The sequence below is a fragment of the Mustela nigripes genome, chromosome 5 (assembly GCF_022355385.1).
Source record: "Mustela nigripes isolate SB6536 chromosome 5, MUSNIG.SB6536, whole genome shotgun sequence".
Classification (NCBI taxonomy): Eukaryota; Metazoa; Chordata; class Mammalia; order Carnivora; family Mustelidae; genus Mustela; species Mustela nigripes.
Window position 1 is genome coordinate 43,360,302 of NC_081561.1, and position 13,832 is coordinate 43,374,133.

The 13,832-nt window shown below is 35.2% G+C and overlaps 1 protein-coding gene across 1 annotated transcript in view; it reads left to right on the forward strand.

Annotated features, from left to right (window-relative positions):
• The window catches only part of EYS (eyes shut homolog), a 1,640,601-nt gene that overhangs the window by 812,410 nt on the left and 814,359 nt on the right, over positions 1 to 13,832 (forward strand). Inside the window, 1 exon segment of the mRNA XM_059401541.1 lies at positions 8,929 to 9,053. Within this exon segment, the coding sequence (XP_059257524.1) occupies positions 8,929 to 9,053 (125 nt within the window).

The following is a 13,832-nucleotide window of genomic DNA, read 5'->3' on the forward strand; positions in this document are numbered from 1 at the left end:
AGGTGTTAATCAGAACTTGCTGGTACTTTTGACTTAAACCCAAGATTCCTCACAGTCTAGTCACAAAATCAAAATCCAAGTAAGCAACAAATCAAGTAAATGCTTAGAAAATGCTGTGAACACCCTGCCAGACCCTTGTCCCTGCTCCCCAGGGCTCTTTCCAGCCAAGGCTCTTAATCATACCAGCCCATCCTCCCCCAGAGTTATTTAAGGAATAATGGTGCTCTTGAAGTTTACCCTTCATCCTTCCTCATTTTCCCTACAGCATAGTTAGCTGGAGTTTTTTTTTGTTTTTTTGTTTTGTTTTGTTTTTGTTTTTTTTTAATTTGTACAGTTAAATTTACTCTCTGGAATGCAGTTCTTTAGTTACAACAAATTCATGAAGTTGCATAACTGCCACCACAGCCAGTCATGTAACCACCATCCCCCAAAATGTGCTGATGCTACCCTTTTCCTCACCCTCAACATAAATTGATTTTTACATAATTCTAATTTTTTTCTTTACCATTTTGGTCCTTGATAATCTACCCATTGCTGAGTTCTTCTTTGTGTTCTGAATTTTAGATTCTAAAAGCCAAATGTGGGGAGACTTCAACCTATACGTGTTTATGAAATTATAATTACAGTAACAATAATAGCACCTGCACGCCATGTGTACTGACTCATTTAGCCTTTATAGCAACCAGAATGTCCTATTTTTAATTCCTTTTACTAATGAGGAAATGGAGTCCAGATTCTTTGGGTAATCTCCCATGGTACATTAGGGGCAAAGCTGAGATTCAGAGCCAGGAAGCCTAGCCTGGTGTTACACACTCATTTCTTGTGCTCTCCAAAGAAGGGCATTCACTGAATAGCAACTTCCCAAAAAGTTTCAGTTCTGTTATATGGATAAGTTCTGGAGATCTAGTGTACAACACTGCGTATGATCAGTAGTACTGTATCATAGACCTAACATTTTGCTCTAAGGATAGATATCATCTTAAATGTTCTAACTAGAATAAAAAAAAAATAAATAAAATTGACAATCATTTTTTTTTTTTTTTAAAGGACCATCACCAGTAAGATCCATCAGTGTTTTGCACCTTAGATGTTAGCAATTCTAACCACTATGAGATTTCTTCAGGGAGGTTGCTGCTCAGCCACATCTATCTGATTATCTCCTAAAAAGTTTGGTAAGCAGAAACTGAGAACTTACCACTTTTCTGGGTAATTCATATCAACTTGCATTCTCCCAAATGTCATAGAAAGACACAAAGCCTGGCTCATTTGGTTTCTACAGGTCTACTCCTCTCTTATCCATGGAGGAAGCCAGCCTTCAATAATGCTGATAATTCCTAGGCTGTAGTTTAAATCATGCCAGCATCCTTACCTCTCCCAGTACCTGATAGAAACCTACCTTGACTGTTTAATTCTGTCTTTAAATTAGTTAAGCACTATAAATGATTGCCATATTCTATTTTCATCAGTTGAATATCTTAAGTTCACAATGTGTTGCCAATGATCAGAATCCTCATGTCCTTGTGTAACAGCAATTCTTCCTCTATCATGGTAATCTTGGCTGCCTCTTTCACTGTACCTGGAGGTTTGTGATTTATCCTTTTCCCCCCATCTTCACTACTTGTTAGTCCAAATAGAGACATAAGGCACGTGCAATATTCCAAACAGAACAGTTTCAAAAATTAAATGCCAGTTTGCTCACTAGATTTATCTGTAAAACACAACTGAAATTTAAATTTGATGTAAGGAGGCTAGAAGACACTCTAAGTGTGATTTAGTTTCATGTCACCAAATGCCATCTGAGAGGTGGTGTTCTAATGGATCCTCACGGAGCCTTCAGCACATATTGAACAGTACAATCCATTTATAATGCTGGCCATTGTTGTGGAATCACAGACAGGACCACCGGTAGCACAAGCCCCTCCCCGCTCTGTAAGCAGACAAATTAGATTGTTAAACCATGTCCTCCAAGCTAACTAGGTGCAGTGCTGTTCACGGTTGATCTCAGAACTCACTCATCCTCTCTGCAAGAGATCATTGTGCAGGTTACAAGCTCAACAGCATTCAGGACAGTCCTGATCACAGAGCTCATCCTCTGCCTATGTAGTGAATTCAATGGCTAGTGAACTCATTTCCATGGAAATATTAATACAAGCATTCAGATTATTTTATGAGGTAAAACATGCTTCCTTTTTTTTTTTTAGCCTCAATAGTCACATTTATAGTGTTATATAAAAATGTTTAACACTCAGTAAGTGAAACCACAGTTATCCCATTAAAAGCAAATTGAAAGTGAAGAGAACAACCTCTGTATTGGAAATGTGAATGCTTCCCCCAGAGTTCTTCTCAGTCCCTGGGGCAGTCTCTGTGCCCACACACTTTTTATACTCAGGAGGGATGTAATAGTGTTTATACAGGTGATGATATAAACTTTGGATACACATTTTGCTCTTAAAATAACATTATTCATTTTGAAACAGAAATGCTGCTTCCTCCTTAGGGCAAGGAAACACAGAAACAAACATAGATAGTGTTGGCCGTGAATACTCACAATTATTTTAAGTCACGGGTATGACTTTTGTATTCAGAACAGAGGCAATGCATAATGATCTTTCTTTTTAATCAAGACCCAAGCAAAGTGAAATAATCACTAATATGAAATAAAGAATGTATGCTATTGTATTTTCATGAAGATTTAGATGTAAAAAATAAATTCTACATATTCTAGAGTTAGACTAAGAAAAAATAATTTTAATTTATGTCATTCAATTACCAGATAATACATTAACTAGTAAGACAGAATCATTATAGGCTTAGGCTTAATTTTACTTTATTTCCCTAGATTAGATGCAAATCACTTGGTGCTGAGAGGGAAAAGGATATGAAAGTAAAATATATAAATCTTTCAAATAGTGACTTTTATTTTCATCAATAAACTCACACTATTATAACTGCTATGTTATGGCAGAGAATGGTAGTATTAAAACTGGTCAATGTTTCTAACTATATAAGTATTAAAAAACATTTTGCTATCAACTTAAAATTAGTCTAATTTGTTCTTATTTTTATTATAATTTGACATTTAAATTCTTTTTTTTATTTTATACCCTCATCATTAGATATGATTTATTCTTTAAGCATTTATTTAATTTCTATTATGTATGAAATATGAGGTTAGTACTGTGATTTTAAAATTTAATTACTTTTCTGGAGAGCTAATGAAAACTTCTGGTTTCTTGATTTTGAGCCACTAGCCAGTATGTTCTGAATATTTGGTCACATTATTACAAATGGATATCAAACCTACATGGGATTCAAAGGATGTTTTCTTTTTCTTTGCTTCTAAATCTTAAAAAAAAAGTCTTACCCACTGACTTTTCATTTCTGTTTTATATCCTTATCCTTCTCTCCTTTCTTATTATCAGTTGCCCATACCACTACAAGAACATAATCTTATTTACTTATTTTGTTGTTATATTTTTATAAAAGAAAACTAATAAAAAAGCATTGTTTACATACATAAACCCTCTCTTCAAATAGCACAGTGCCATGTGTTACTCAGAGAAGCAAGATGATGAGCAAAGAACATCTAGAAACTGAGAAGAGTAAGATTCAAATTCCAGCTTTGTGACCTGGTAATTTGGGGATCTTTAACACTATTATAAAAACCCTCTGATTCTCAGTTTCCTGATAATATCGTGTAGAAAAAAATCACCTAAAATGTGTAAAGCACTAAGTGCAGAATTACAGTTAAGATATATTATTTTGGTCTGAGGCAGCTGGAGCCCATTAACCCATGTAAATTTTACTTAACTTTCAAACTATCTCTTTCTTCATTCACAAAATTGAAAAATAGCTTCATTCACAGGGTTTGCTCAACAAGGCATCAGGAACAAATAATAGTCTCCAACATTCCTAAAAAAAAACTTACTATATTCTATGTTTAGCAATTTGCACCGATTCTTTCATTCAAATCTCACCACAAGTTCTATAAACTGTGAAGTATGTTTATTGTTATTTCCACTTTGCAAGGGCTTTGAAAGATCTCAGGACTTGCCTCAGCTTCCACAGCAAGGAGCCAGATTCTGGCACCCGTGAATATATCACCTCCACCAAAAATATATAAAATAAAAATTAATTTTGTTCATTATTTATTATGTTATTAGTTTCTACCTCCCTTCATTACCCCCACTTTTTTTCCCCTAATACATATTAAGAAGCTATAAGAGTTTTGAATTCAAAGACTGGCTCCCTAGAAGGAAGTCCAAATCTAATCTAATTATATGTATGTATGTGTGTGTGTTTGTGTGTGTGTGTGTATACACACATATATATATAAAATTGCATATATATTATATATGTTAAATATGAATTCATCATATATATAAAATATATATTAAACATATTTTCTAGAAGCGAGCTAAGTGGTTATTAATAGTTTTCTACTGACCTTTAGTAACCCAAAGCACAGAGTTTTGAAATAAAAGACTCAAATTATGATCAATCTTTGTGTTAAAACATTTTTTGTTATGTAAGTTTCAGATATACAGCTTTATATTTCAATATCTATATACTACAAAATGATCACTACCACAAGTCTAGTTACCACCCGTCACCTTGCAGTTGACCCCCGTCACCTACTCTGCCCGCCTCCAACCCCTTTCCCCTCTTTACCAGAAGTCTTTTCTCTATGAGTTTTTGTTTTATTTTCCTTCTTCATTTGTTTTGTGTGTAACTCCACATGAGTGGAAATCATACAGTATTTATCTTTCTCCATTTGACTTATTTTACTTAGCTTAACAGGTCTACTACCAAACCCAAGTTCAGCTACCTGTCCCTTGAAAGGCCATGACTCGAGACAAGTTTTTTATTGGAAAGGAATTGGGGCTCTATTCAGGAGGTTAGCAACCTGAGAAGAAGGCAGACTCTTGTCCAAAAGCCAACTCTGAGGTTTCTGCCTGGCCCAAGGGCTTTTAAAGACGTTTAGGGAAGTTAATCAGCAAAGGGAGTACAGTGGCCTACAACATTTCTTGATTTCATGAGGACTCTCAATGGGGCCAGCTACAAACATTATCTCAGTGCTCCAGAACTGAGTGAGGAGGGTCCAGTTTGTATTTCATGATTTGCAAGAAGACTGTTCATTCTACAAAGGAGGGCAAGTTCTGCAGATACACAAAGGGGTGGGGGTGGGGGAATAAAATCTTCTGGGTTACCTAGAAAATTTGCTCGAAAATAGGCTAATCAGAAAGTTGAGCTGCCTTTGAATAGACCTGCTGGGTTCTGTGGCCTGAGAAGGTTCTGGTCCTTCATTCCTCAAGCCCAGTGGTATGCAAATCTCAAAGAAAATAAATTAGTTCCACTACAGATCCAGGGATTTAGGTCAGCAAGAAAGGTGTGTTAACTTGGATTAAGTTAACTCTTCAGACTGGTTGGAGTGCTGTTACAGGTTCATCCTTGTTACCAATGGCAAGATTTCATTCTTCTTTATGGCTGAGTTGTATCCCCTTGTATAAATATACCTCATATTCTTTAACCATTCATCCTTCTAGTTTAATGGCTGGTTGGCACCCAGCATCCACTCCTGTCTGCTATGGTTTCTGTATTACAAAGACAAGAAAACAACAATATCTAGATGTCCCTTGAAGCTGATGTTGTGCATATACATTGAGTTCCAACTATAATAAACATACCTGAAATTTCGAGGATGTAGTGGAAGTCATTTCTAGGTATCTTAGCAATTTCAGCTGGTAGGTAAGTTTATGGACACGTGAGATATTCTGAGTCTCTGACTTTATGTGTATTAAAATGCAGAGCCGTCAGAAATGGCACTGAGACTCTGTAATCCAATGTCAAATCACTAGCTTCAGATTAGGAAGAGACAGCAAGAGAGACTGTGCCAGCAGATTCCTGGTAATCCAGCTTCCCTCTCTTAGTGTAGAGAGTTCTTTAAATTGAATAATTCTAATGGTGGCTTTTATATTTCTCAATTTCCTCATTATGGGGGAAGTGGCATATCCCAGAGAGTCCTGTGTGTGGTTTTTGGAGTTACTCCTACAGTCCTTCCTTCTAATAATTTTGTAAATGTTTTGTTCTGTTTTTAAGACTCCTTCCTTAAATACCTAGAGTGGTTCCTGTTTCCTGTTCTAAATCTTAACTAACTTATTTTCTATCCCAGTTTATTGTTTTTGACCAAGATATTTTTATTGTTCCCCTCAGCTTAACTATGCTGCAGACAGGCTTCATGACTTCAAGTCCCTGACTTCCATTTCTTTAGAGCATCTACTTTATTTTAGAAAACTTGTAACTTTTTTCTATGCCTCTCGGAGATGTGAACATTCTTTCAGCCTTTTGTCAATTTTACAACCCGGAAATGTTTTTCTAGAGCACCTGGGAGTCATCCCTCTGAAATGTAATTACAGAAGGAGATAGGGTCTCCCTCTGACTCCCCACCAGGCTCTGTGAGAAGCTAGGAGCCTACTGCCCATAGATGAGAGAGTTACCAAGCAAAAGATGTCCTCAGCACATTGACCAACTTCCCCCCACCCCAATATCTTCCAGTATTTTCGCATTAGCTCACTCCAGCTTTTGAAAATTCTCCCACCTGTCTTTGTTTCCGTGCAGTTAAATGCCGTCTCTTTCTCCTGTTTCAATAATATCTCTCCTTTTTACTGGAATACTCTTGAATAAAGTCTTCCATGTCTTTTTAACTAAAAATAATGATTTTTTTTCTTTCACAGTTCCCATCTTTCCGCTTAAAGTTTTACAATGCCCTTCATAGTATTAGTAGCAAGAAGAAAATTACATCATCAATTTTAATTGTTTAGGCTATATTGTGAATTGTTTTATTCACTCAAAAGAATATACAATGAAGGAATATTTGTTTTATAAAATAATATAGTAAATAATATAGTAAACATTTGTGTACCTCCCATTTGCTTTAAGGAACAAAATATTAGCAATAATTCCAACCTCTTTTATAGTCCTCACTGAACACATCAATATTATCCTACCATATTCTGAATTTTATATTCAACATTCTCTTAGTGTTCCTTAGAACTTTATTTTATATATGTGTGTGTGTGTGTGTGTGTATGTCTAAGCAATGTTACTAAGCTTGCATGTATTTGATTTTTATAATAGTTATCAGAATGTAAGTATTTTTATAGAATATGCTTTTATACTTCACAATATGTTGTGAGATTCAACCATGGGAGTGACTGGTCATGGCGGCTTTTTATAAGCTCTGCAAAAATGTTTTTTTCTGTGTCACCTTTTATAGCCTCTGTAGTAGAGATGCCTACAGAATCAACCTAGCATATGAAAACATTACAAAGTGAAAAGGGTCTTGGATGTGATTTTGGTAAAATTAGTCTTTTGGCAGCTCCTTCTAAGTTTGATCTGGACTTTGCCAAATCTTTTAAACTTGTGCTGTGTTTTTCTTCTTACAATGTTAGATTGCCCTAAATCATTTCTAAGCACCCCAGAATACTTATGTAATTTTTCTCTTACAATTTATCGGGGAAGAACAGAAAGAATAGGTTGCTAAGTAGGAACAAGAAAAAAACTCTTTTCCAATAGCCAAAGTTAAGATAAAGTCCTGTTGGATAATACATAGAAAAATAAAGTTTATTTTAAGATTTTATCATTGAGAGAGAGAGAGACAGAGACAGAGATTGCATGAGTGGAACTGGGTGGTCGGTGCAGAAGGAGAGGGAGAAGCAGACTTCCCGCCAAGCAGGGAGTCTGACATGACCAAAGACTCATCCCAGAACCCTGGGATCATGACTCTGAGCCAAAGGCAGACACTTAACCCACATTAACCAACTGAGTCACCCAGACACCCCAGAAAAATAAAGTTTTAAAAGCTAGTAACAGCTGCCTCTAAAAACATTTGTCCCTATATAAAATTGTGTATTTAAGTTAACATATTCTTAAACATAATAAGAATCATTATAAATAGATCCTTCATAGAAAAGAATCAATGATTTCTAAAAAGTGTTCTTAATGGGTACCTGGTAAACCATAGTTTGGATATTATCTTTGGATAGTTTAGCAAAGTTGGTTGCTAGGTTGGTGATAAAATAATGGCAAAAACCAAAAAAAAAAAAAAAAAAAAAGACAAACACACAGTGTGTTAGTATAGAAAACTAGATCATTATGTTTAAAGAGAATTTCTTATAGCTTATAGTCAGCTGAACACAGACATATTATTTATATTCTGTGGAATCACAGATTAAGAAATACTAACTATAAAATGTTGCAAAAATTATAAGAAAGCATTTTATATCTGGAAAAGTAGAGCAGTTGCTTTCCTCTAGATTTAAGATTCATACTAAATGGAAGTAAGCGGACGCCTGGGTGACTCAGTCCACTAAGCTTCTGCCTATGGTTCAGGTCATGCTCCCAGGGTCCTGAGATCGGGTCCCACATCAGGCTCCCTGCTCAGCAGAGAGCCTACTTCTCCCTCTCCCTCTGCTGCTCCTTTGTTTGTGCTTGCTCTCTCTCTCTCTCTGTCAAATAAACAGTCTTTAAAAATTAATAAATTAATGGAAGTATAGAGTATGCTTATACCATTGCCTTCTATATATTTATTCCATGGTAAAATAAATAAAGATACTTGGATATGTAATGTAAAATAACTCAATAGATACAAGCCAAAACTTTATTTTATAGACACTTGCTTTCATTTTTACATAACTATGTAATTTTAGGGGAAGTTATTTATCTTCTCTAAGTTTAATTTTCTCATCTACTGAATAGAGATTGTAATAATAGTTACCTGATAGAATGATTATGAAGATAAACTGTGATAATTTATATAGAATACCAAGTCCAATTATAATGAATAGGAAGAGTATATATATATATATATGCTATTATTATTATTATTATTATTAAAAATTGAATATATGCTTTGTAATTGTGTTACAGGACAGTCAGGACATCACTATGAGGATGGACTTGAAGAGTGCATTTCCAAATTATGTGTTCATGGAATATGCACAGAAAATGAACCTGGCCGTGGCTCAACATGTTTATGCATATCTGGATCTGTGGTAAAGATTATTGATGGTTTTGTTGTGATACTTTTTTCCTTGTCTTTAAAATTCAGTAAGTAATAGAAAATTATCTGGTGGAAATTAGGTTGGAGAAGTCAGTATTAGCGTTTTTCTCTTTCTCTGACTGTGCATACTCCTCAGCATTCCCCTTTCCCTTCTTGTCCATTTATCACATGTACCCTCAGCCTTTCCTTTCAGGAGAAAAGCATTCTGACAAATTGATTCTCACTAAGGTGCAAGTCACTTAATGTATTGTCCTTTAATGTTTTAATGCATTTGGAAGGAGGATGCCAGTAGAGGAATTACTTAATATTGTCAGAGTCTTGGCAGAACTTCTGTTTTGCCCAAGGACATAGCACTGCTTCCAGAGTAGGGCTCAGAGTATTGTATGTCCAAGGAGGATGAATCTGCTTTCTTTGCAAGTCTGGACTGATCTGAACTCCATTAACACTAGAATGGACTTACCTTAGTAGAAGTGTCTCTATTAAAAGATAGCTTCTGACCACAATCTTTATTAAAACTGACCACAGTACATGAATATAGTAAGGGAACAGCAAGTAGTTGGCAAGACTGTGATGTCACGAATTTTAAATGTATATTTATACATTCATTAAAAGACAGACCAGTCTAAAATGATATAAAGGCTAAGTAGTTAGAGAGGACAGTCAGGTGACCCAGTGCAAGATTAAGGAATCAGACTTAAAGGGAAGGTGAGACCTGCCTATTGGCTAAAATAATGCATAAGTATGAATAGAATCAGATGCTCAGAGCGGGAAGCTGAGAAAGGAATGGTCAGAAGCAGGAGTCTCCATAAGTAGTTAAGGAATTATATAGAAAAATGGTCAATAACTGTCATTGGAACAAAATAATATGAGAAAATCTGGGCTTACGTCAGATACTTTTCCCTTTCAAAGGGTATTCCCAAGGTGCATTTGTCTAAGAGAGCTTATCTGAGAAATAAACTAAAGAGAACTGTCACCTTCCTTTTTCTTCCAGTGCTCCCCTCCTGGCTTTGCCCTGGGAAAGGTTTTTTCCCAGTGATCATAGAAAGATGATCTTTGAGGAAGAATTTGAACACCCTGACACCTGGATATGGGAGGGACTTGGGTACAAGAAACTGATTTTATGATGCCTCAGATTATACCAATAATGGCTTCCTTAAAGAATCAGTAGAAAGGAAAAGATTGAAATAAATCCTTTATTTGAATTCTCCTGCCAGTACAGACTGATATATGGAAATCTAAATAATTAAAAAATTCAATGCTCATTTTATAATTTTTTTTTAATTGCACACAAAGAATTTATTGCCAAGTATCCTTAAAATTCCTTTCAGGGACACCTGGGTGGCTCAGTCAGTTAAGTATCTGCCTTTGGCACAGGTCATGATCCCAGGGTTCTGGAATCAAGTCCCTCAGCGGGCTCCCTGCCCAGCTGGGAGCCTGCTTCTCCCTCTGCCTCCTGCTCCTCCTGCTTGTACACACTCTCTCTGGCAAATAAATAAGTAAAATCTTAAAAAGAAATTCCTTTCAGTAGTTAATCCCCAGGATATATGCTTTCAGACTGGAATAAACTAAAACGTATGCTATCTCGGGGCACCTGGTTGGTTCAGTCAGTTAAGCATCCAACTCTTGACTTCCACTCAGGTCATGATCTCAGGGTCCTGGAACTGAGACCCACATTAGGCTTTGCTCTCCATGAGGAGTCTGCCTGAGATTCTCTCTCTTCCTCTGCCTCTACCCCTCACCCCACTTGTACTCTCTCTCTCAAAATAAATAAATAAAATCTTTAAAAAAAACTTGTCCTATCTCTTTTAATAAAAAACTTCAAATCTGAAGGATAAATACATTAGCATATATTGAAAATACAAAAATCTTAAAAAATATGTAGTTTTATAAAACCCCAAGTCTACTAAATGGAAGGAAGTATTATAGATACAATAATCTATATTTTAGTAACGCACTTAGTAAATTAATTTGAAATTGATATTTTTAGTTTCTCAAATATCTGCAAGGTAAAAAACTTACAATCATAAGAGATACTATCTGTATAAAAAGCTATAAAGAGATAAGGGAGATTCTACTTAGTGTATTAGTTATGTTCTAAAATGCTTAGAAAAGATAGAAAAAATTTGATTTATTGAAAAAGAATTTAACATTTAAATGTTATGCATATCACAGATATTTAAAATTAGATATACTTAAAGATATACCCTTGTAAATAGTACATAAAATATTAATTGGAACAAAGATCAAAATATTTTGAAGAACTACAGGAGAATCAAAGAAAATCTTTAGAGTCTTTGTTGGAATGAGAGAAATATTAGTAGCAAGTTAGAATCATAAATATTGAAATAAAAGAATAGGATGAAAAAATTATTCTGAAAACAGGTACGGCAATTGCATAAGATTACTGGAAAAATCACCTTTCAGATTTCCTTTCTCCCTTTTCCAACTAATCCTGAGAGTAAATGGAATTAAAAAAATAAAATCATAATCATGGTAAAATGTTAAACTTCGTGGTTTCTTATATTTTTAAAAAAAGGAATGTCATTCACAGAAAGATATAATATTTGAGAGAACCTCAAGAAACAAAGCAGTTAGATGGATTAAAAGACAAGTAAATTGCTTTGTTTTAGGATTAAGTATTATGTGTGCACGTTTAGTGAACATGAGAACAGTGATCCTAGGGAATATGGACAATTCACAGGATGTAGGTCATGGCATTCTACCAGCAGAATAGATGGAACGAAACTAAATAAAATATTTAGAATAAATATTTAGAATAAAATGCCCACTCTGATAGGCAGTGAGCTCAAGTAGGTATAATTTTAGTATCCTTAAGAGCATAGAATATAATGTTTTTATTTTTGTCATCATTGCTGGGGTTGTTTTATAAGTATCTTAACATATTAATCATAGTTGTTTTAAATTTCTAGTCTGATAATTGCAAAATCTCTTGCATATCTGAGTCTGGTTTTGGTACTTTCTCTTCAAATTGTACTTTTCATCTTGTGGTATGCCTTTTAATTTTATAGTTATAGGCAGACACGATGTGCGGGATATAAGTAACTAATGTAAGTAGATCTTTGGTATAAGACTGTTTTTATCTGGCTAGGAGTCAAGCCATGTTTACTATTTGCTGTTGCTACAGATATCAGAGGCTATATTTTCTCTTGATATCCTCGTTTTGGTCTCCCTTGTAACCATTGAGTTTTCTTAGGACTTTCTCGGTAGACATGAGATGTCCATCTCTTTCAGTTATAACCCTTTGTTATTATAAAGGCATCCTATTGATGCTGTTAAGGTGTGGAGGGAGGGGAAGCTTTCAACAGTTCCATGACTAGGTCTCAGTCTTTCAGTGACTGTGCCTTACCTCTGGGCTGTGACCTTCACATGTTCTGCTCAGTCGGCCTTGCCCTTAGATGTGACAAGAAAGCTGCATGGAGCTAGAATAGAGTATTTCCTTTCTCCCAGATTGATTAGGCTCTGGTAAGATCATTCTTCGCCAGGTCAGGACTTGTTAAGAACAACATAATGTTTTGGGAGTACTTCAAAGCAGCTCTTCTCTCCCTTTACTGGAAGTATAGAGGGACTTTTCTCCCATCTTTATTGGGAGAACCTAGCAGAATTCCTGGAGGTAAAACTAATGAAAGTATGGAGGATCCCCTATGACTGGACACCTCTGGAGTTCTTAGCTCTCAAGAATGTCCACACTGGACCCCCAGCATTCTGACAATTACATACTGGTACCGGCTCCAGCTGTGGTTTCTGCTCCTGAGTTTCTGCTCTGCTGAGCTGTGATTCTCTGTATCTGCCCCACTGTCCCACCCATCTGGCAGAGAGAAGTTTGCTCTGTGACCTCAGTTCTCTGACAGATCTAAGAGGAGTTCTTGATTGTTACTTTATACAACTTTTTGTGTTTCTGAAGAAGGGAGGCATGATTTACAAGCTTCTCACAAGCTGGACCAAAACTCAAATATCTTATGATTGTTTTTAAGAATGAAAGGACTTATTAATATATTTAATAAGGAAAATAGATGAATTTTCCTTCATTCATGAAATTCAATGTGTCTTTTAAGAAAACTGATTTCCTTATTCTAATTACATTTCCCAGGTAACAATCAAATGATTGTTCTATTTTCCAGAGTTGCTAGAGATTTTCATGGAATGCTTAAAAGATGTCAATTTAGCTGGCAATCAGATTCGCTACTAGCATAGAGAAAATAAATTATCTTGCACAAATATGTATTCCACTTGATTCAGTATCACATGCGATCTCTGTTAAAATGCATTACAATATATCAAATTACTGGGAATATCTGAGCATTGTATTTCTGATTATAATGATACAGCAAAACTTATAAGCCTTTTATTGAAATAACTTGTAGGAATTCTCTTTACATTAAGTCTGTTTATTTTAACCTAAATTTCTCTCTGATGTTCTTCTTCAAATAGATCTTCAGAAAGATGCCACATTCTATGTTCCTTCTATTTAAGCTATTTTGAAAACCCTCACTAATTACATAGTCATTAAAAATGTTAACTCAGTTGTATGTCTGTGAGATTAGAGAAAATTATATTACTACAATTATTATTTGTTTGATAATGAAGAATAATGTGTGAAGTGAATAGCCACTACTTGACAGGGGGATGGTAATCTATTTTTTTTCTTTATTTCAGAGAATTAATTTTTGGTAGATAACATTAAAGACTTGAACTCTCAGGTTTTTATAATGTTTAGAGCTGTGATAATCTCCGACAAACTGATCATTGGTGT